The sequence below is a fragment of the Pangasianodon hypophthalmus genome, chromosome 6 (genome assembly GCF_027358585.1).
Source record: "Pangasianodon hypophthalmus isolate fPanHyp1 chromosome 6, fPanHyp1.pri, whole genome shotgun sequence".
NCBI classification, from domain to species: Eukaryota; Metazoa; Chordata; class Actinopteri; order Siluriformes; family Pangasiidae; genus Pangasianodon; species Pangasianodon hypophthalmus.
Window position 1 is genome coordinate 20,344,763 of NC_069715.1, and position 25,120 is coordinate 20,369,882.

General features: G+C 38.9%; 1 protein-coding gene across 3 annotated transcripts in view; it reads right to left on the bottom strand.

The window, feature by feature from the left end:
* nectin1b (nectin cell adhesion molecule 1b) overlaps nt 1-25,120 on the bottom strand; it is a 165,812-nt gene that overhangs the window by 96,857 nt on the left and 43,835 nt on the right. For all 3 annotated transcript variants that reach the window (XM_053235185.1, XM_053235186.1, XM_026913745.3), the window contains exons 2-5: nt 16,562-16,933; nt 14,455-14,754; nt 12,131-12,248; nt 9,088-9,239 (exon numbers count right to left, since the gene is read on the bottom strand). In XM_053235185.1, the coding sequence (XP_053091160.1) occupies nt 9,088-9,239; nt 12,131-12,248; nt 14,455-14,754; nt 16,562-16,933 (942 nt within the window). The remainder of the gene's footprint in view (nt 1-9,087; nt 9,240-12,130; nt 12,249-14,454; nt 14,755-16,561; nt 16,934-25,120) is intronic.

Sequence of the window (25,120 nt, forward strand, 5' to 3'; positions counted from 1 at the left end):
CTTTTGGTAGAGCATGATCTCAAACAAATTCTACTCTCACAATGCTAATGATTAGATAAGAATAATAGAATCCACCTCTAAAGACACATAGAATGCAGTTTATTCAGGTTTTTTTGTATACTCCATTTCTCTTACATGTTCATGAATTTTGCCTAAGATAGAACCAGACACAGGGCTTAAATCTGCTTTAGCACCTGCTAGAGGAACACTGATAAATGTTGGTCATTCACTTCCATATCACTGTAACATATCTGCTACGACCACGCAATGTTTACTGAACATCTGAGCACCACCTTGTTTTTTATTCAGGTACTGACAACATATAAACTGCTTTTTAATGCCTACCAACACAATATACTCATTTTATTTTAAGATTCAATCCACTGGTTTATTGTATGCTATGAGTGTGCTTGACATTGACTAACACAACACAAATTTTCTCTGTTAGGGGTTGTCATCTTGTGGACCGTGGTTTGGATGTGGACGCAGCAAAGGATTTCAGCAGACTGAACCAAGCACTTGTAAAAATGCTGTAGCAAAGTAGATCAATGTATACAAAAAAATTCAGTGATTTCTTTAATCACATGCATTTATGTATGGCACTTCATCAGACCAGAGACTAGCAACAGGGCTAGAGACATTAGTTGACAATGTTCTCAGATTTTCACAGATTTGTTCAATTTATTTATCCCCTCTGTGTTGATAAGCAAACTGATGCTTGTTTAAAAAAGGCTGATGGCCAAAACAAATATGAATGAATGAAGAAGTATGCTTTTATTCTACCCACATAAAATTCAAAACAGATGTGTCATCTGTTCAGGATCTGTGGTGCTATACCAAAGTAGTAATGTGAAGTGCCACCATGAAACATAACATAACCACTTCAAATTGCCTCATTTATCGCCGATAATCGATTAATCTTTGATTGGTTTTTCAATTAATTGGTTAGTTGAATTAGTTGGATTAGCAAATAACATGTAACTAACTGCAATACAATGTTATTGACATTTATCTGAAAATCATTCACAGCAGGTTGCTCATGTCAACCAAATTAGACACCCAAACTAATGCAAGATGACTGTATTCTGTACTTTCTTCCTGGTTCTGCACATTTTTTTTGCAACTATTGCTGCATTCTATGCAAATCCAGAAAGGCCTTTATTTATTTATTTATTTATTATTATTATTTTTTTTACCTCCGAATTCAATAAGTGACCTCAAATCAACATGACTGCACACTGAATAACCAGTAAACAATGTAGCGCCTATTAGCTTTTAATGAGTTATACTGTATATACAATTATTTGTTTTAGATCAATCAACATACAGTATTTGTTAAATCTATAAAAATGATTATACAGTTCGCTGTATTGAGGAGGAAAACATACATCGCAGTTAGCTGTCTAGGTTGTACTAAGATACTAAGAAACCCAATGCTTCTCACATTTCCACAGACAAATGACTGCAAACCGAAATATTACTCACATGAAAACATGGGGTCCACAGGGTAGTGTGATGTAAAATGTTCCCATATTTTAGAGGAGGTCCTTCTGTTTTCTCTGCGGTCTGCTATTTCCAGCAAATGTCTAAAGTCTAAATGAAGTGGCATAGCGTACAACACAGCATGCTTCATAACCTAGTCCAACTAATCGATAATGATATTCGTTGTTTTTATTATCAAATCTTATCGATTTTGACAGTTAGTTGATGCAAATGTACCATAAACATTAATGGTATTACAAGGCAACTGGTAGCTGTTATTGCCATTCAGTCAAGTTAGTTGCTTATTTTTTGCAACTGTTTTTTATACAACTTTATAAATTTTAGCTGAATACTCCAGCTCTATGAGAACAGGACACAATTGGTCTTAAAGCATGTTGCCTTCATACCGTGACATGTGGTGCGTTATTGGCACAGGCTTGCAGAGAGATGGCTCTTATTGTGAGGATGTCAGTATCTGATCAGTATCGGGTATTAACTGCTACACAGAGCTCACATATCAGTGTCACATCAAAAGTAAAGATCTGGGCATCTGTGCAACCCTACGCTTCATAGTAGTCATGCTAGCTGATATTACCTCGAAATGCATTTGTAACTATTACTGCAGAGGTATGAGATAAGTGGGAAAATTAGGTTTGAGAGAGAGAGAGGGAGAGAAATGAAAACAGAGATGATGTCAAAGAGGAGCAGAAATGTGCACAAACAGACAGGATAGGAAATAACCCTCTCCAATCTCCTGCTTGGAGACTTGATACAAACAATAAATGTTTTCCAGACACAATTTAGCTGGCAGCCTAACTATTCCACACATCTCCTTATTTCCGCCTGGGTTTTAATGTGAATGGCTGGGGTCTTCTTCTACCTCTTCAGCATTTAGTCCTTAAATGTGAAAGGAAATTAGTATGAAAGTCAATGTGGTCAGCTCGTAGAAGATAAGTGGAAATGGTGAGGAAATCAACATCAAGCACATACGACATATGACAGGCTGTGACCTGAACTTGTGCCTTCACCCTGGGAACCAGAAGATCTCTACCAGGTGTGCTATGGAATATGGGGTTAGTTTTTTAGGATGTGGAGAGGGGAGTAAAGAAGAAAGAGATGAAGAAGAGAACAAAAGTGTGGAGAGTAGAATGAATTGAGGGAAGATAGAAGAAGGAGAAGAGAGAGGAATGAAGGTGAAAACAGAGAAGATTATTTTCACCCTAGCATTCTGATGAGTGAATACTTACTGCTACAGTGATGCAGGGGTTATAGACTGACCTACTTAAACACACTCTAGGGAGGTATGGGCTGTGGCAAAATTGACAACTAGAAAAGATTCTCCATCCCAAACCCTACATCTGTCCATTTCATTGTGCCCCCAGAGATAGACAAGGATTGGGGTAATAGATTAATGCAGTTTGTACTCTCTGTCTTTCTCTGTGGCTATGTTCTACTTGCAGCAAGTGTTTTTTTTCCACAGGTTTAAAACAAACACACTGTCACACTACTTCTCTGTTCATTTGGCCATCTTATCCTCTATTTCTCTCCAGAGGCATTAGGCTTAATGCTTAGGAAGGGAAAGGCAGGGAGAAAGAGAGCGAGGTGGAGAGAGACAAAGAGAATGAGAATAAAATACCCAAGCTAATACCTTATCTAGATAGTGTGAAAATTGCAGAACTAACTAGTACAAGCTACTTCCTTCATAGAGTATATCTTTCCTGGCTTCACACTCCATAAACTCTGCATACCTAAATGTTGCCCAGGTGCTGTCCTGCTGAGCCTCATGGGATACTGCTGCGTTCCAAGGCTCAGAACCCATGGCATGCACTTTTTGTAATGTAGGAGGTGCATTTTTACAAAGAGAGTTCAATGTTGCATACCATGACTGTGTGCCTGGCAGGGGCAGGAATAATGCAATAGGCATGATGGAGTGTGGGTTTGTGTGCAGTTTAATGTGTCACACAACTCAGAATAAGATAGCAATACAGCACTGGTATGCCAGTCGAACATTTCTTATGATCTTGCAAAAAAGATTACATTGATCTTCTGAAGTTAAGAGCTTTGTGGGTGCTAGGCAAGATTAGATGAACTTTACTTTCTTTTTCGATCTGAATGCTCACTAACAAAAACTTGTTTGAACCTCAGATGGTTAAAGGGACCCATCAGGATGGAACAGCTATCATACTTTAAAACCTCACTTTTTATGTTTTTTTGTTATGTTGTAATTGATACTTCTGCCAAAAAGGCTTTGGCAAGACAGACTAATAATAGTAAATTAACACAATTCACTAAATTCTGTTGATGGACTGTGTAAGCTGGCTAATATTTTTCATTATTTATCATTAAAGTTCTTTAAAATTAAAATGGAAATTTATATTTACTCTCCAAAATGCTCTGTATAGAGAACTCCACCAAGAGTAATAGTAGCACAGTAGGTGTGTGGCAATAGCTTTATTGGCACTGCCGCTCGGTGAGTCTGTTGAAATGACAGAAACCAGACTGAGAGTAACAAATGTATTAAGATTGCCAGTGTTTTTGTGCAAATCAAATTCAGTTCCTATTATGGAGAATATTTCCTTAGTAGGTTTCCCTCTACTTTCTAACCTCCATTCCCAATGCCTTCTTCTCTCCTCAATGGATCCATCCATCCCTCTTTCTCTCTCTCTCTCTCTCTCTGGCTTTTATTCCATTTTATTCCATCACCTCAAAAGAATTCCAATAACAGACTGACTCAGAAATTTCCTTCAATTACACAAATTCTCTTATTTATTTACATTTGTGATGCTATCTTTTATTCATCTCATTTTCGCCTTATGGTTGACATTTTCTCCTTCTCCTCTCTCTCTCTCTCACTCTCTCTTAACTTCATTTCCACACACAGTGGAATGAGCAATTGCTCATACAGGAAAGTGTAAACAGATGTCTGCCACCTTAGCCAGCCCTCCCAGAGGCAAGCAGCTCAGCCGTTCTATAGCCCCCTTCCCCCCACCCCCACCCCTTCCCTTGCCAAATTGAGGGAGGCAATGTCCCCAGTGCCACGTTAAATCACAACAAATGAATCCGTGTCCTAATGGCAGTGACAATGGCATCAAACACACACTAGCAGGACTGCCGGCTGTGTGGAGCAGAGAACAGTAGTGTACAGTATGTGTGTTTGTCAATATCTACATAGCTACATTTACATGTACTTAAAAGTAGTTGATTCACAGTGACGGAATCACACCTAGCCACCGTCTTTGTGGGAAAAAGAGATAGTATGGTTCATATTATCTATAGCTAAAGTCTTTATTGCATTTTTTGCCTGCTAACAGACATGCATTTGTCCCTTACCAAAAACCATAGTAAAGGAAAGGGATATAATTACTGTTGGCAGTGCTGAAATAAACTGACAGACTACCAGTATACTGGAACTTTCTCATGGCAATAAAGATATAATTGAGGGAGAATCTGAGTAAATCCTTTGTATTTTGTTGCTAAGATGCAAATAAGACTGTAGATCTGTTGCTTTTCCCACAGTGAAGTGGAGTGTACAGTGTACAGTTCCAAGAAACCCAGCATATATATCTCACTCTTCATTTCTTTAATTACAGCTTTTGGTCTTGCTGATGAAGGAATCCACTTCAAGGGTTAACCACATTGGGACACTATGAGCTTACATCATTCCTGTAAAACATGCTCTAGAGCTAGTTGTAGTATATGAACCAAAAGAATGAAAAGTCAAAAACAAACAATTACACTGTACACTGTAATTGTGTCTATGCTCTAAGACAACCTATGTGATCCTAACGTACAGTATGTTGATTAAACTCTGGTTAGAGGCAAGTCAACCTCTTCCCAATGGGCATGTTTTACTGAAAAGCCTATTTTAATGTATTTTAAAATACATACAAAGACCAAAGAAAGAATATATCTGGCAGATGCTACTGTCATTTAACATGCAACACAACTTCTCAGGCCCTTAATATTCAATTAATCTGTGTATATTTGTAAATCTGGTTCTGGCTAATGTGTTTTCATTTTTCTATCCCAGTACCAGAATGCAGCTGGTCTGGAACCAAAAATCTCTTGACTCATATATTCTATTAGGCAGTAAAAAAAAAAAAAAGTGGCAGTAATATAAATAAATTCATCTCATCTAAAGTGATATTTCTAATGCCAGTTAAAAGAACCTCAGCATCTACATTCAAAATAAATAAACTAAAACCCTAAAAGCATGATCTTCTCTGTGCCCTATAATCATTATCTATGACATCTTTGTGATGTATAAAGACTTTGAAAGATTTGAAACTGGATGCTAAAATATGTTATCAAAGCCAAAAGTGAAACTTGTACAATAATCTGTAGTCTTTTTGGAACATCCCTATTCCATGTAAAAGTGAAGGGTAAAATATGAACGCATTTTAATACACGAGTCAAGATAATCATATGTGTGAAAATTATATTAAGTGTATTAGTGCATATTTTTAATTAAGAGGTTTTCAGGTGGGTTGTGGCATTCAATTACTTTTAATCCTGTTAGAATCCTGCCACATTTGACAGATTATATATTTCTATAGTTTATATAGTTCATGCTGCTATTTTGCTCCATAGATTCGGTCTTGAGACTATTATCAACATTAGTGCCTACAAATAAAGGCAAATGTTAAGTGGTGTCCGGACTACTCCCTACATTCCACAGACATGTTGCTTCACATTAAAATATACGGTGAGCTGTAAAGATTCTGTACAGAAAGTAAAGTAATAAACGTATGTATGTATGTATGTATGTATGGTAATATTATTTAGCCCTCTTGTCCTCTCCTTAAACCTAAAAAAAAGGGTGAAAATTCTTATTCTAGGTGGGTCTGGATGATTAAAGCATTTATCGTGATTTTTAAAAAAGGTAAATTGTGAACAGGAAAAAAAAATCAGTATCACACAAGCCTGTATGTATGTATGTATGCATGTGTCTATTTAGCAAGGGTAATAATGCTATTCTTCCCTCTCTTATGGCAGCAGGGAAGAAAAAAAATCTGGGAGAACTCAGTATCTTGAGATGACACTGATAGGTTTATGATGCTGGAAGGAATTATGGTTTATGATAGCTCTCAACTACCAAACAGTAATACTACCACATTGACCTGGTTTTGTAATGTAGCTAATAAAAAGGTCTTCTGATTCTGTTTCTTAGAATACCAACATCACATAATTAACCCAGCAGATAACAATGTGGCCTTTTCATGGGGTGCACACTAATTTTAGATATCACTGCAAACCAGAAACTGGATAAAACTGCCAAAAAAGATCTTCAGATTCTGCCAAAGAACTAATATAAATTCACAGTAAATTATGCAGTACATAAGTCACTATACTGTATTTTATGAAAGTGTTAACAAAACCAGGAATTTCACACAAAACCGCAAAATCAGTCAGTTTGGTAAGATGGACACAGTTACATGCCTGTTTAACTGGACTTCTGTCATGATGAGATAAATGTATAACTATTTATGATTTAAACTGTTTTAAATATACACTATATGGCCAAAGTTTGTGGACACCTGAAAAAATAAACCCATATGTGGGTCTTCCCCAAACTGTTGCCACAAAGTTGGAAGCACGACAGTGCCGTTGTGCACAAAGTGTAGTCCATGAAGACATGGATTGCCAAGGTTGGTGTTGAAGCACGCCCTGACCTCAACCCCACTGAACCCTTTTGGGATGAATTGGAACACCAACTGCATGCCAGGCCTCTAACATTAGTCTAACATTAGAACCCAATCTCAGTAATGTGTTTGTGGGTGAATGGGCACAAATCCCCACTGCCACACTCCAAAATCTAGTTGAAAGCAAAGAGGGGACTAAATCTGGAATAGGATGTTCAAAAAGCACATATGGATTTGATGGTCAGGTGTCCACATACCTTTGGCCGTATAGTGTATATAATTTAAAGCATGAATGTTTAGAAGCAGCTAGGATTTGACTCTCCTTTTCACTCAGTATCTGTTTGCTGAAGACACAAATCTCTCAGTGACCTCTCACTGGAGTGATCCACGATGGGGAAGACACTGGCAAAGACAGGTAAGATATTACCCAGATGCAAACTAAGTGGACACACCCATGGACACTGTGAAATAGAGGCTGGTGAGAATAAATAACAGATTCGTACTGCTTGGGTGACTTGGATAACTTAAGCCATAAGAACAAGACATAAGCTTTGTGATGATGTATCTTGGAGATACTCAGTGCTGAAATGTCTTTTTCCCCCTCCCTGGTACTAGTCTATGTTTACAATCTGATTATTCAGATTCTTCCAGCATACAAATGCAGGTTTACTCTTGTGCACTTTCATAACCCTATAAATTATTAGCCATTTGCTTAATTCGTCAGCTGCATGTAGGAACTGAACGAATTAACAGCCAGAAATCACCTCTCGTTGAGCAAAACTACTCAAAGCACTTAGCATTTACAGATAATATCCCCAATTTCCATTTCATTAGTGGAAATTTTTCAGAGCTCCATTAACACTTTGATCATGTTGGAAGAGCAAGGATCGAGAATTAGCCAGTGTTGCAGATAACATCGCATATTCTCATGCTAAAATATAACTTAGAATCACCAGAAAGACAGAAGCCTGCATACACACATAGATGCAATGCAAGTAAAACATAGTAGCCATCACTTCCACAAGGCAAGCAAACATAGCATCTTCAAGGATGAAACATGAGAATGCATGCATAGAGAAAACACCCCAATACCAAGAATCATGCAGAGAGAAAGAGAAAGATAGCTGAGAAATCTTCAGCATGCATCCATGTCCACATGCTCTAAAAAGCCAAAAACCAAATTAGGATAAGCACATCTGAAGGCACTACCTTTGATTAAACAATATAAATCAATTTGGTAATGTATCTGAAGACTCCCAATAGCATTTTAGGCAAAAAAAAAGACAGAGGCTGGGAAATTAGTCTAGCTTTGTTCTATGTTCTTTTGAAGTTTTTTGAAAACTTCAAACAGCAAAACTTTTGAATAGTAAGATGAAGGATAGAAAGATGTTTTCCTGCACACAGACAGAAGTACCTGAGAGAAATGTGAGTGTGAGTTCTGTGATCTGTGATGTTATATGAGCATTTTATTCTGCCTTTCACATCTGCATGTGTGTGTGCACGCATGTGTGTGTGTATTTCAAGCATATGTGAATGCAGAGGCTGCAATGACTTGAGCTGTCTACAGCTCACTGCATATTCACTTAATCCACTAGCACTGCTCCACCTTGCTGATGTTAAGTCAGTGTGTTTGTGAGAGAGAAAGACTATTTTGGGTATGTGCATGCTCACACCCAAAATAGGTATTACTGATGAAGTACTATGCATTACAGTATTAAAGTATTATAATATATTATCCTCAGCATAACTGAATAATAATTTTTGACATGTGACATGTGGTCAAGACAAAGATTCTGTTATTTTATGCAACACAAATACTTCATTGTTACTCTCAAGTCACTTTCAGACCTGACTGCTTGAGTTGCAAATACATGTTTACATGTCCAGAGTGCAGGTAGAATTTCCTCCCCAGCCCCGTTCCCCGTATCCACACACACACTATTTCTTAGCAGCCTCAACATACCTGTCACATTGACCTCTACTAGGCCAGATCGAGTGCCGATGCTGTTGGTGGCATCACATATATATGTGCCACTGAAGTCATATGTCACGGGCCCCCTGAAGAGCAGAGTGTTGTTTCTGATTTCCACGTTTTTGGGCAGGGATCCATTCAATCTGTCGGTCAAAAGGAACACAGGTGTGAAATTTCATTCAGGCCGTTCAGAAATACTAGAAACCCACCAAACGCACAAATCCGCTAAAAAAGTGGATCATTTCCTACATGATCTAAGCTAAGCAGCTTAGGACATCAGGTCAAGTTGGCTTCATATTAAATATTTCCCAAATATTAGCAACTTAATTAGATATTCTGAATAGGTTTTCATTCACCCTACTCAGTGAACATAACATAAACTCTTATTTTGCTTTCATATTGCATTTTTTTTTTTTACAGTTTTTCAATGCATCTCACAGACTGTAATCAGAGTGATATTGTGGCTAGGTTTAGTTTACTTTCTTTAGGTTTGGTTTTAGTTTGACTCTTCCAGGAGTCGAAGTTACATGAACTTGCCATGATAATGAAGAACAAATAGCACAAGCAAAAGCCTATTTTAGTTTTCTACCCCTACTTTGCATGTGACGTAATTCAGTTATCCTTTGTAAATCACTTGCAACATATTTTGCAAGCAATATATCCCATTGCACATCCAAATTAGTGTATTATTTGTTAACCAACAAACCTGCCTGCAATTTTAATTACTGAGTAGCGGAGATAAACACTATGTTTAAGTTTCTAGTTCATACATCAGTACAAAACCTTGTTAGAAAAATGATATAATGTATCGTATGTCTCCACTTGGTCATCAATAAAATAGTGTCATAATTTAGAAGCTATTTAAAAGCTAACAGAATTGCTGTTAAAGCTGTTGAGCACACAAGATGGTCAAAAAGCACATACATAGATCTCCAGACATGAGCTAGAAACTGGACAAGACAAAATGGATAGCTATGGATAGCTGGCACACTCTTATCAGTATATTTGAATTTACAGACCCGTGTACTGAGAGTTAAACTGATATTTGTAAAATTCCCAAACCCCAGGAGCAATCAGCTACTCTTTTGTTATGAATTGACTTCAATGCAACACACTTTCATTTGTGTGGTTTTTGTGTGGTTGTGTGATTGTTGAAAGCATGAAGCATGATTAGCTAAACAACAGCTTCACAAAATGCAGTGCAGTACAGCTTCACAAAATGACAGTTCTATAGCACAGCTATAGTTTTACTGACCAACTGCTTAATTACAAAATGCCACCTTTTGGTTTCGTATTGGACAGTATTTTTGTGGCTGATTTGAATTTGACATCAGATTGCTTTTGGCAGATTTGGCAACCATACTACTGACAGAATGCAATCAGAAGTGGTGAAGGGACACATGAGAATAGCAGGTGTGAACAGTTATCCATCACACCTGTGTACTTGTTATTGGTTTGACCAAAACAGAGTCTGAACAGGGCCACATAGGCTCATAGCTCTGGTTACACTTGCCTTCAGGAAGCTGTTGGCATACAGGCATAGAAAGTGATCAGATGAGAAACATGGAAGTATGTTAGGCCAGAGAGTGTTTAATGACACAACAGCATGACATTTTGTACATTTTATGCAAGTCTTTGGTTTGCTTAGTCATGCTTTGCTGTTATTCCTCTGGCCTGGAGAATACCAGATGGCCCTCTGATTCTCCTTAAAACATATCATAGTAATGATGAAAATGTCTCCTCAAGGCTTGTTTGAACAAACCCAGCATCCACTGCTCCTGCCCACCAGCCTTCCTATTTTAGAATGGAAGCATTCACTCTAAGCTGTAAAACTGATGAGAGAACTTTAAGATCTGGACAAACTTCTGGACATCTGCAGTGCTCCTACTATGCACCTTGTAATCATTAGCCACTTCCATTTATTAAACATAATATAAAACACAAATTAGACTGGACACCTGGATTTGGCACTGCAACCTTCATTGTTTTGGTCCTGGATAAAATTACACACTGCTTATAACAAAACATATTTTTATTAATCTTCCTCAACCATTATCCTTCACCTTGCATAACTTCGTTGGCAAGATTTGTGTTTAGGCTTAAGTGTTTCTAATGCAAGTTTATAAAGATGTGTGCAGTTGTGCGTACATGCATTTTCTTCCATGTATGTGCATGTGTGTACATGCTCCATAGCAGGCCACAGTTGACCTCCATGAAGCAGCTCCAGGGAAGCTTCACAACACATTTGGTATGTGCTGGGCATTGTTTCAGTGGCTGTCCTCTCCAATCCATCAGCACCATGGTGCCATCTCTCTCACTATTAAAATCTTCCTTACTTTCATCCTTCTCTTTCTCTAACATCCCCTCCTACCCAACTCTCTCTCCCTCCTACACTTTTCTTATTCTTTCTGTCATCTCTGTCTCTATACTTCATCCCCGCCTATCTCACATCTCTCCCCCTTTCTCGCCCCATCTAACTCAAGCTCCCAACCCTCTCTACATCACCCCTATTTGACAGAACCCTGCCTAACAGGCCAGCTGCTGCACTTACCAAACACTGCACTGCAAACACTGGACCCCAAAATGCATTTCACTGTATTAATATTTGCATTATGCATATGGCTCTGTGCTAAAGCAGCAACAAGAGGGTATATTTACATAGCTCATTTGTTATTCAAAGCAACGATGATAACATCTAAGGCAAAATAAGTATAACTACAAACAGCAACACTGTAATGCTGATTCATCAGGACTTTTATGTTGATTCAACAACACTTTTTCTCTTTCTCTCTCACATTCTCACTACCCACATAAAATGCTTATTGCCTTTTTCTCATGTATGAAAGTACAATGTATTTGCAGGGATATGCCAGTCTGGTTCTTCTATGTGAAATGAAATACATGGAGGGATAGAAAAAATGACATCAAAAAGCATCCATTTTATTAGGCATGAACAACAAGCATGTATTTATTCAGTAGCAAAAAAAAGCAACCTGGCCGAGTGAGAAATGAAATTAACATAATTTAGACTCACAGTTTCCAATGGTAGCCAGTGACAGCTGGATTTGCATCTGCATCACAGGTGAGTTTCACATTCTGACGGTTCAGGTACCAATTCCCGTCAAAACCTTCAATCTTTACCTCTGGTTCATCTGTAAGAAAACTATGTGTTAGATTATACTTTATTCTTTTCCTCCTTCTGTCCTTCATTTAGAACTTCTTGTTTAACAGTTAGACAAGGAAGGACAATCACTGTACAAAATATCACAAACTATGTCTAATTTAAAAAAAAAAAAAAAAAAAAAAGGGGCAATGAGCCCTTTACTGAAGGTATATAAGAATGTATATAAAAATTTGAAAAGTTTGGCATTCCTGAAAATGTGCAACATCTTAACTATTCAATACTCAAGATGGTGCACAATTTCTAGGTCACTATTTAATTTTAAGCAAATTTGTGATATTGACCATGTCAACTGCTTTGTACAAAAGGTCAGATTTTCCATGAGTCTTATCCCTTACATTGAAGCACGTGTTCAGATGACATGCTGATGGATTTAATCTAAAATGGCTATCAGGTTTTGCACAAACTTGGAGTCCATGGAGTCCATGCCAGCTAGAGAGCACACTGTTATTAAAGCAAAAAAGGGACATTCCAAATTCACATAATTTTTTTTAAGATTCCACTTTCTGCTAATATCACTTGTAACGAAAATCTTCGTGTTAAACTGAAAAAGAATGCAAAACAGAAGCATTTTCACAAGTGGTATCAGACTTTTGGACCCCACTGTGTATTTATATACATATATACTATTTTAGATTTGTCAAAGTAGAGTGTGACAGTTTCACACACTATTGCCATTCTCTCAACTAGCTTCATAAATAAAAATTCATGACCATTAGAAGGACTTCCCTTAGCAGATGTAACACTTTCTTCATACAAAGTCAGCTTTTCCAGTATTCTTTAAACATGCTCTGGACAGGCCATTCCACTAAACCTCCTTCCTCTCCACATATCTCCTGCATCTCTGCTCTGAGGTATGCTTGGGGTCATAGTCCCCATACTCTGGACACATACAATGTATATATACACTGCTCAAAAAAATAAGGGAACACTTAAACATCATAGTATAACACCAAGTCAATTCAACTTCAGGGATATCAATCTGTCCAGTTAGGAAGCATAAGTGATTGTGAATCAGTTTCACCTGCTTTTGTGCAAACGAAAGTGACAACAGGTGCATTGGAGAGGTCACAGCAAGACAACCCCCAAAAAGGGAATGTTTTTGCAGGTGGTGGCCATGGACAATTGCTCTCTCCTTATCCTTCCTGACTGATTTGTCTCTAGTTTTGTGTTTTGTTAGGGTCCTTGTCACTAATTGTAGTATGAGGCAGTACCTGCAACCCAGTCAGGTTGCACAGGTAGTCCAGCTCCTCCAGGGTGGCACATCCATACATGCTGTCGCAAGAAGGTTAGGTATGTCTCCCAGCACAGTTTCAAGAACATGGAGGGGATACTGGGAGACAGGCCATTACACGATTAGAGCGGGACAGTGTCGTAGAAGGGCAACAACCCAGCAGCAGGACCGGTATCTGCTCCTTTGTGAGAGGAGGAACAGGAGGAGCACTGCCAGAGCCCTACATGCTAGCCAACAGTACTCTTACTACCATTAGGTACCAGGATGAAATCCTCAGAGCCACTGTCAGACTTTACACTGGTGCAGTGGGCCCTGGGCTCCTCCTGGTGCATGACAATGCCCGGCCTCGTGTGGCCAGAGTGTGTAGGCAGTTTCTGAATGATGAAGTCATTGATGCCATTGACTGGCCCTCACGTTCCCCAGACCTGAATCCAATTGAGAACCTCTGGGACGTTATGTATCAGAGCATCCAAAGCCGCCAAGTAGCACCACAGACTGTCCAGGAGCTCACTGATGCCCTGAGCCAGGTCTGGGAGGAGATCCCCTTGGACACCGCCATCTCATCAGGAGCATGCCCAGACGTTGCTGGTAGTGCATACAGGCACGTGGGGGCCATACACACTACTGATTTACATTATGATTTGCCCTGATGAAATTCATGCGTGTTGGATCAGCATGTAATCAGTAATTTCAATTTTTTACTTTGATTTCTGGTATGATTTTGAATCCAGCCCTCAATGTGCTGATTACTTTGGCTTCCACTGACCATTGTGACATCGTTTTGTTCTCAACAAATTACACAATGTATATAAGTAAAGATTTTCAACTTGAATATTTAATTCATCGAGATCCAAAGTGTGATTTAAGTGTTCCCTTAATTTTTTTGAGCAGTATATTTTATTTGTCATGTAAAGAGGTTCTTAAAGGAAGCAGTTTGCCTTACACTGAACATTGAGGATGACACTGTCGCTGAAGTGCTCAGTATTGTAGGTGACAATGCATGTGAGTTTCTGGCGGTGACTCTCACGACTTGGCACAATCACATAGTTGCTGCGTATAGTGACTGTGCCATTGGGGTTGCGTGTTTCCTGGAATGTGGCTTGGCCCTTTAGCTTGGTATCCCACTTAATCACACTGGATGGCTTTCCGTTTGCTGACAGACATGTGGCAACTGTCATCTTGTGCTTCTGGGCCCGTGCGATGATGATGGGAGTTGTAAGGGTCATATGTGTCGTGGGACGTGCTAGGTTAAAAAAAAAAAAAACACATAAATGCTTGATTGTGAAACAGTCTATTTGCATGCACCATAAATCATTTACATTTTGCAATCATTATTATATCACCCTTATAAAATCTATATCTGCTCAATTCTACTGTTTCTATGGCACTGGTTTGGTCAAACAAATCTGCTTCCTAACTTTTCAAAGTGTAGTCAAAAGCAGCTGAAGAAGGCACTAGTGTATCCAAACACCCAAAGTAATCTAATCCAAATTCTGGTAATGACACCAATTAGCAGTTAATTAGTCCTGTATCTAAATAAAAAATGTGTGGCTGTGCAAATGTGTGTGCACTGGAAGCTGATTCTATTTCATCCCTTCTAACTGCCAGAAGTGAAGAGAGGCCATCTAAATAACCCCTTCTTTGAGTGTGCATGCATGCAGAGATATTCCAACAAGGTGAGGTAGGGCTCTGGCAATTTCATAGGCTCTGTCCTCAAATTAGAGGCAGTAACTGAAGTACCACGCTGGCAAAGGAGCACTACTTCAGAAAATTGTTTCCTTGTGACAAAACACACCAACATTACATTACTAATTACTTTTTCTGTCATAGGTTCTACTCAAACTTTCCACAAGCTCTAGTTCATTCTCTCCCTTTATCTCTCTTTATCTATACCTTGCTTTTTTTTTAAAATGCATCTTTTAATTAAATGGAGGCAGTATCTTAATGTGTGTGTGTGTTTATGTGTGTGATTATGCAACATGTACAAGCTGACTGGGAGTAGCATAACTAAGTGAATGGCTTCTTCTTATAAAAGACGATCCCACCTCAGGCACACTGAACTTTTGAACACACATTACATACCAGCATGGGGACCGGTCAAGCATATAAAGGACATTCCTTCTAGTGCCTCTGAATCATATATGTAAAAAATACTGAAATAACATCTATTTATAGAATAACAGGCTCTAAATAACTGCTTCTGTCAATGACTCTTCCTGCATAGCATACTCTCCCATGCATATATGACACTTACAGCTGTAAAATTACAATTATAAAGTGCATTATATATCACTATTAAATAATACATTATAGAATATACTGTATACAGTACAGTTAATGTCTTAGGCACCCTTAATGTCTGATGTCTTTGATGCCTATTTGATGTCATTTGCAGTAGTTTCATTACAAAAGAAAAAAAAAATTTCTAAACATTAATTTTAACATAAAAAAATCAATGTTACAAATGACTTTTTTTCCAAATTACATTTATAAGTAATATAAGTCAAACTCAGTCAGGTAATAGACCACATGTCGGATAAAAAAAAACATTATCAGTGTTGTCTGGGATTTTACTTGCATACACAGTAACAAGTAAGAGCTAATATCTGCAGACATATTGGTAAAAATGAGTAAAAAAGGCTATGGAAAAAATGTCCTTGAGGTTAATTAGCTAAATCTTACATTGAAATGACAGAAATCTAATGTTTAATTGAAGTAAATTTATTATATGAAAATAAAAAAAGACCCTTACCAAAAATATGTTATGTATTAGTACATATGTTATGTGTATCCAACGTTAGGGCAATACTTTAAAACAACCAGTGCTATAATGAACCTGCCTAGAAGAAGACGTGTAGTTTGTATAAGCTAATTAGACACAAACGCATTTTTCATAACCTTTTCTACCATCTCTACCAAGGGTGGTATATTATTATAGGGTATATTGTAGATTTTAAGATGCTCAATAATTAATTAAATGTTCACATACATACCAGTCAAAAAGTCACTCTACATGCTTGCAATAAGAGCTGGAGTTGAATATGCATTACCGTAGACAGTGAGGTTGACCATGTTTTCCCTGTTGCCTGCTGGGAAGGTGGTGTACTCGCAGATGTAGGCAGCCTCATCTGAAAGGCGCAGATTGCTGAAAACAATCGTGGTGTCCTCAAGTGAGGGATTTGCATGTGGCATGGACAGGTGCTTGAAGGTAACACGGTCTTTAAAAGCAGGGAGCACGGAGACACCTAACGCTGGGTTGGCGATGGCCACATTCTGCTTGGTGCCATTGAAGGACTTCTGCCAGGTGACCTGCGAGATCTTCACCGGGGGCTTGCTGTTGATGAAGCGGCAGCTGAGCTCCACTGTTGAACCCACAAAGCCAGATATCTCTGGGTCCATCTGCACAGACTGCCCATTCCCCACTGTAAAGACAGACAGAGCAACAAAGAAGAAAATTATAAGTTAAATATCAAGTTAAATACAGTCCCCTCCAAAAGTATTGGAACAGCAAGGCCAATTCTTTTGTTTTTGCTAGACACTGAAGACAAGTGGGTTAGAGCTCAAAAGATGAATATGAGATGCTGGATCAGAATTTCAGCTTTCATTTCCTGATATTTACATCTAGATGTATTAAACAACTTAGAACATGGCACCTTCTCTTTAAACCCATTTTTCAAGCATTTAAAAAATATTGTTTCTTGTTCTTGTTGTCCAGGTGTGCCCTGTTAGATTGATTGTTTAAACTCTTAATAGCTCTGAATGTCTACCCTTTGATTTGAGCCCTGGGTTTTTTTTTCAGTGAAGACTGGCAAAACCAAAAGGACGAACCAACATGAAGACCAGAGCGTTGTCTATGGGAGAAAAGCAAGCCATTTTGAAGTTGAGAAAAGAGGAAAAATTGAAAAAGAAAGAAACTACTGTGTGCTAACTACCAGACATCAAGCAGTTCAACCAAGGAAAATAACAGTAGTTGATGATAGAAACAATGTGAGAGCTGTGAAGAAAAATCCAAAAACAACACTCAATGACATCAACAACAACCTCCACAGGGCAGGGATGAAAGTATCACGATCCATTGTTCAAAGAAGACTTTGAGAGCAGAAATATAGATACCATACAAGATGCAAAACGACTCATCAGCAGTAAAAACCAGAAAGCCAGATTGGAATTTGAAAAGATATACAGTGATGAGCCACAAAGTTCTGAAACCAAGATTCCATCACTCTACCAAAGTGATGGAAAGGCCAAAGAGTGGAGAAAGAAAGGATCTGCACATGATCTAAAACATAGGACCTCATCGGTCAAGCACAGTGGAGGTAGTGTCATGGCTTGGGCTTGCACGGCTGCTTCTAGAATGAGCTCACTAATATTTATTGATGATGTAACTCATGATGGTAGCAGCAGAATGAATTCAAATGTCTACAGAAAGGTCTGCCAATATACAGAGAAATGCATCCAATCTAATTAGGAGGAACTTCAACATGCAGCAAGACAATGGCCCAAAACACAATGCCAACACAACAAAGTGGAAGGTTTTAGACTGTCCAAGTCAATCACCAGACCTTAACTCAACTGAGCATGCATTTCACCTCCTGAAGAGGAGACTGAAGGGAAACTCCCCAAACAAACAAAAACTGAAAGAAGCTTTGGTCCAAGCCTGGAAAAGCATCACAAAACAAGAATGCAACAGTTTGGTGATGTCAGTGGGTCACCAACTCCATGCAGTTATTTCAAGCAAGGCACATACAACCAACTATTAAGTGTTATTTATGTTAAGACTATCTGTTCCAATACTTTTGCTCACCTAAAAGTTGGGTGGTCTGCCACAAAAGATGCCATGTTCTAAGTTGTTTAACACATCTAGATGTAAATATCAGGAAATGAAAGCTGAAATTCTGATCTATCATCTCATATTCATCATTTGATCTCAAACCCAAATGTCTTCAGTGTCTAGCAAAAACAAAAGATTTGGCCTTGCCGTTCCAATACTTTCGGAAGGGACGCTATATGTGCAAATCACTCAAAAGAAACCCCAGTAAGTGTCAGTATTATTTCACCAATGCATTTGCCATTTGATTTGGCTGCAAATACTTCCCTCTTTGCTTATGCTTTGCATCCGAACACTTCCTTGCTTACTGTAGGTGGTAACAGAGCCCGTTCCAGTAGTGTCTACACTCTATCAATATTTTTATGGAGGTATTTACGAGAAAGACCACTGGGACTACACATTTATTGTCTTCCTGATGCGGAAGGCTTGGAGGCAGCCCACCCACCACCCCTGTAAAAAGCATTTAACATCGCAATTCTGAGCAAACCCCCCCGAAGTTCACCAACTTTAATTACTCCACTTCTAAACTGTCTTGTGGCAGCCCTGAATACCTACTCAACAAAACTCTGCTCACTTCTGAGTAAGTGTGTCCACACCCAAAACATTTGCATTGCACTATATAAAACCCTAACCTATTGCACTTTTAATAGAAGTGAGCTCTAAAAGTGATTTTTCCAATATGTGCTTTGATCACTTTCTCTAATGATAATGAAAGATATATGTATATTTGCAAGATTATGTTTAGCATCTGAGATTACCAAATAAGCAATTAATTATTAATTAATTCATCTTCAGGAACCCCTTTATCCTGCTCAAAGTGGTAGTAGATCCAGAGTCAATCCCAAGAACACTGAGCATGAGATAGGGATACACCTTGGATGGGCTTTTTCCTTGTATGTCTTAATACAGATTCACAAGCATAGAAGGTTTCGTGTCTGTTTTTATAAATACCATTAATATTGGTATATTGACTACACATTACTTTCTGGAATTTTTGCTCATTCCTCCTGACAGAACTGGTGTATCTAGTGTCAGGTTTGTGGGCCTCCTTTCTTGGACACGTTTCTTCAGTTCAGTCCACACATTTCCACGGGATTCAGGTCAGGGCTTGTATGCTTAGGATGACTGTCCTGCTGGAAGACCCAGTTGCGACCAAGTTTTAACTTTCTGGCTGATGACTTGAGGTGCTGTTTCAGTATTTCTAGATAATCCTCCTTCCTCATGATGCCATCTATCTTCTGCAGTGCACCAGTCCCTTTTCCACCAAAACACTTCGTATTAAAAGCCTCACCCTTTTTCTGTCATATATATAGGGCTAATCATTATGGCCGAACTGTTCAGTTTTTGTTTCATATGACCAGAGAACACTCCTCTAAAGGCTAGATCTTCATCCTGGTGATCATCTACAAACTTCACCCCTACCCTGTGGAGGTTGTTGGTGATGCCACTGACTGTTGTTCTGGGTATTTCGTTACAGCTCTCACAATGTTTCTGTTCTGCTGTTGTTTTCTTTGGCCGACCTGTTTGATGTCTGGTTGGTGGTGCATCAGTAGTTTCTTTCTTTTTCAGAACATTCCAAATTGTTGTATTGGCTATGCCCATTGCTTGTGGAATGGCCCTCAGCTTCAAAATGGCTTTCTTTTCACCCACAGACAGCTCTCTGGTCCTCATGTTGTTTTATACTTTTTAACAACAAATGCAGTCTTCACAGGCAAAACCCAGGGCTCATACCAAGAGTAGACATTCAGAGCTATTAATTGTTTAAACAATCAATCTAACAGGGCACACCTGGACAACAAGAAACACCTGTCAGTCGCATGTTCCAATATTTTTGATCACTTGAACAAATGCGTGGGTTCAGACAAAAGGTGCCATGTTCTAAGTTGTTTAATACATGTAGATGTAAATATCGGCAAATGAAAGCTAAAATTCTGATCTATCATCTCATATTCATCTTTCGATCTCAAACCCAAATGTCTTCAATGTATATCAAAAACAATAGGATTGGCCTTGCCGTTCCAATACTTTCGGAGGGGTCTGTATAGAGCACTGGCTAAAAGATCACTCAGACTCTGAGGAAACTATGATTCCTACTGAAGAACATTTTTGTATGATCAATGGCCTTCACACATAGCCTTCTAGTGTGTCAAATATGTATGCCTTTCTCCTTACTGCTCAGTTTCACTGTTTTTCACCCCATTTTTCACCTCATTCCTTCCATTTTCTTTCCTTCCACCCCCACCATTCCAATTACCTAAGCGTTCCTCCTGTCATTTCTTCCTCTGCTCTTTCTTCACTCCCTTGAAAGATTTTGATGTCTCTTTTTTCAATTTTTAAGGTGTGTTCCCACTAGCAAGCAACCAATTTTTTCAACTTTTTTCACTTTACTGAAATATTAGAATTCATTTCAAAGACAAATCATATACTTTAGTAAACTGTGTACTGCAGAAGACATTTTGGCCACTAGTCTTTCACATTGGAGCCGGACATACAGTACACGCCCACTAATAACAACAGTAGCGCTCGCTCCACTCCCACAAGAGACAAACTACAAGCAACACAAGCGAGGTGTAAATGCAAGGTTACTGTGCTATCCTTACTCGGTGTGTGTGTGTGTCTCTCTCACACACACACACACACAAGTGGCTTCTGTGGTGTACATGTGTGTGCGTGTGTGTTTGTGTGTGTGTGCATGTGCGGCAATGGACAGATGTGTCTACAGTGAGCTCTTGACTCCTGGTGTAAGAGATTTGTGTTATCCTAAGAGGCCCAGGTGAGATTTATCTCTTCTTGACTGCACTATGCCTTCAGGTGCTGTACAAATGCTTCCTGCACAGACTCATCCCAAAAGACACATGCGCGCACACACACGCACACATGCGCATGCGTGCTCTCACACACACACACACACACACACACACCTCTTTCTCACACAAATAACAGACGATATAACCGCTGATGTAACTGCACAATATAAATAAAATACAGAGAGAATTCACACTTCTTAAGAAACCAGTTTGAATAGATAGAATCAACTTGAGTCAAATTCCCTACTTACTATAAACCATTTTAAGCAAAGCAAAGAAACTGGCTGAGGAACAAGCCTTTAGGGGAGCTTTAGTTTCCCCCTCTAGCAGAACGTTAAAGACGAGCTTTGGGTTGTAGTCACCAGTGGGAAGTTTTATTCAGTTGGAAATCTACAAAAACTGAGTGTAAATTGATCTGAATTCTTGGGATAGGGGTTCTCCTGGCCAGCAAGGGAGAAACATGCCTTTTATGCAGCAGGAATATCCCTATGCATTTCACTGGAATGTGTGTGCCTTTATTAATAAATATTTATTTGAATAAAAAGAGAAAATACCATGAAGGATATTTGCACAAGCAGCACAAGGCTGAAACCTACTCAACTGATCCTGGAGAATGTGGAATGTGATACTGGCCATGAGGGAAGAAAAATAAACAAGATATTTCCTTTTTATTTTTGCTGTTTTTGTGAGTGTACCTCTCCTGTAGTGTTTCTGTCTCCTTTATTTTAAAGAAAATATGGTTATTTTTGTCACCTACGCCTCTTTCTACACATCCACTTTTATGCAGGAATTCAATGGTAATTAATGGGAAAAGGCAAGACACAGATGAACAGGGTCATTTTTTAAAAGCAGCAGATACCACAGCCTTCACCCATTAATTTCTTAAAAGTATTTATTGAACTGGAACTCACAAGAATTTTACAATTATTTATGCAAATGAGACTTCATCTAATTAAATATGCATACTTTCCATACTTCAAACCAAAAATCTAGTCTAAATAATGAGGTGGTTGTAAGTAGAAAAAAACAGTGAAATAAACATGGGTATGTTGAGGTTAGACATTTGTATTACTACTGATTAAGAGAAAACGTGTCCTGGCTGCACTTTAGCAAAAATCTACAAAATAACTAATAACGAAAATAAGTGAGAATGCCAAAATTGTAATAGAGATAATGCCCGAAGGTTTCATGCGAAAACAATGCTAGCTTTTGTATTATTACCAGAAGAGGGTTGATATTGCGGGTTGGTATGCAAGTTTGCCATTATGTTAAGACTGGCAGTTATGGGAATGTTAATCTTTTAGGTGATGCAAAAACACAGTGCATCATCATGTCACATTTCTGTATCCTGGTGCAACTGAGATATGTTCAAGTCTAGACTTCTGTCAAGTGGGAGGACAATGGAAAGACTAACAGATTAATGGTGTTTGACAATGTGGAATTTGTTGATCCTGAATCACCCACCCAGAGGAACACCTGTGCCCTTGTCTAACTCTGGACAGCCAGCAGTTTTTCCCCAATACAGCTTGCATTAAACACAAAGAGATAACTGGTGAAATATCTTTTCAATATCCTATCTCAAATCAGAAAACCATCTATGTCAGCTCTGTGGCAGAAGGATGTAATGTCTATTCATAATGTCCCATGAGAGTGAGGCACTGAAAACAGACAGATTCACTCCTACACTGCCTTCCTGCTTCAGTCTCCATACGCAATGCAGAAAATCAACAGCAGCCCTGGCACGCAAGGTTCCAGAGAAGGTATAATTACACATCTACAGACCCCCCCCAGTCTAAGTGCAGAAGAAACTAGGGCCTCCAGAGGCTCATTTAGGACTGGATAAGGCCCTTGCAAAAAAGAAGGCAAGAGAGTATAATTACAGTGTGTAGTAGGAAGGGAAAGAAAGTGGAGAGGTTAAAAAAAAAGAGAAAGAGAAATCAAAAATAAGATCTTTTCACTGGAATATTCATTAGGAAAGCATAGCAAACACATTCACAAATATACTGATTATCGAATGCAACTGTACATGCTGCCATTTCTGCACCACTAGCAGTCTCTGGCCTTAGTAGTGTTCATCACAATATCCTCTCCCTGATCACTGAACTGAAAGGCTGCACGCAATCCTGAGCAGACTGTACTGTCATGGTCCCCATTTGCTTCGCCTACTCTACAATGAGCAACATTTGCTGCTCCATGTGTCCATATGGCCTCGCCCAACTCATGTTAGACTGTCACAAAGCTGCATCAGATGGAATAACCTTAAGTGTCATGCAAGTACCTATAACTTAACATCTAGCATTATAACTAATATGACAGCTGCAACAACTGCAAGTCTATCTCTTCACAAAAGCAGAAGTCCTTGCTAGCACCATTGCCAAGAACTATTATCCACAATCTTCTACAATTGATAAATGACTAGAAAATGTCTGCAGGGCACTATTACAAGCCTTTCCTACAACTGATATTTTGTCATCTTTTATCATTTATTTTCTCCTTTTGTTTTGGTGAAAATGGCCACTCACACGTCCAAAACAAAGCCTTCTTTGTTCAGCTATTATGACCTGAGAAAATAAAACACCGCTTACCAAGGTCATTCCCAAGCAGTTTCTACTCAAGGCTGCCTTGGCAAACTTTGGTAGACTTCTTATTGTAAATTTAGTGCACACCAGCAAGGCTCCAGACTGCATCCAAAATGGTTGAAAATGCAACCAAAAGTACGAATTGGCAAGAAATATTCTTAATTAACTCACCAGTGGCAACAGGTACCTGCTTTTGATGATCTTTTTTTTTTTTTTCCTTCCTAATTTAGTCATGGCCAATTCCCACCTATGAGGCATTTCTCCCCTATCACACGACAGCTACCACCCAGGGAGGGCGAAGGATATCATGTGCTTCCTCCGAGACATGTGAAGCCAGCTGGTTGCATCTTTTCGAACTGCTGCTCATGCAAAGTCAGGGCATGGCGTAACACTCGGAGGAAAGCGCTATCTGGCCCCTTCTACATGCATGAGCTCATAGACGCCCCTGATTGGTTAGTGTCGCTGTGATTGATAGGACAGAGAGCGTGCCGCCCTTCCCTCCCTGACAGCATGGCTAATTTTGCTCTCTTGGGCTCCCAGCTACGGATGGATGTGGCATCATCAGGATTCAAACTCACGATCTCTGGATGATAAGGTGAACGCCCATTGTGCCACACGGGAGCCCTGCTTTTCAGTATCTTTCACATTATTATCTTAACAGGTAACTGATATGCTATCCACCGATCAGCCATAACGTTAAAATCACTGCCAGGTGAAGTGAATAGCACCGATTATCTATTTTGTATATCATTAACTGCCACTTAAAAGAATAATGGCACTTTTTTTTAGCATCCTCTGGCTCTTTAAGATCATTTTTCTGGATCCTTGATCATATACATGTACTCAGACCATTATTTAAACACAGGATAATTTTCAAAAAAATTGCATCCAGCTGTTAGCAAAATTAATTCTGCCCATTGTGGATGAACATTGCAATTCTTAAAGCATATTTGAAAAGCCTTTTATTGTGCAAGCATGGATGTGCAATCTGATAATGGTGTGGGTGGCTAACTGGGAATATAGCAAGAGACAGAAAAGGAGTGAGAGAGAGAGGTCTTTTGGTGAATAATGGTTGCTTACCACAGCTTAATTTCCTGCTGAAAAGAAGGGTCATAAAGTCATAGCACACATGTAAGAAGACAGCAGGCATCACACCCTGAAAAGGATAATGGTAACAGTTTCCCCCATATCTGCACCAGCAACCCAAATCATAATTTCAAATATGCCTCTGTTCGTAAAAAATGAGGTCATAATGAAGGAGTTGGCTCAATCAAACGTGTGAGAAATTCACACGAGATTCCGCTCGGCTGTAAGAACTTGGAGGTGAAACGTGTCTTATCCCTGTAACTATGCACATATGCTAGGCTGATGCATTAAAGGCATCTTAAAAGTCAA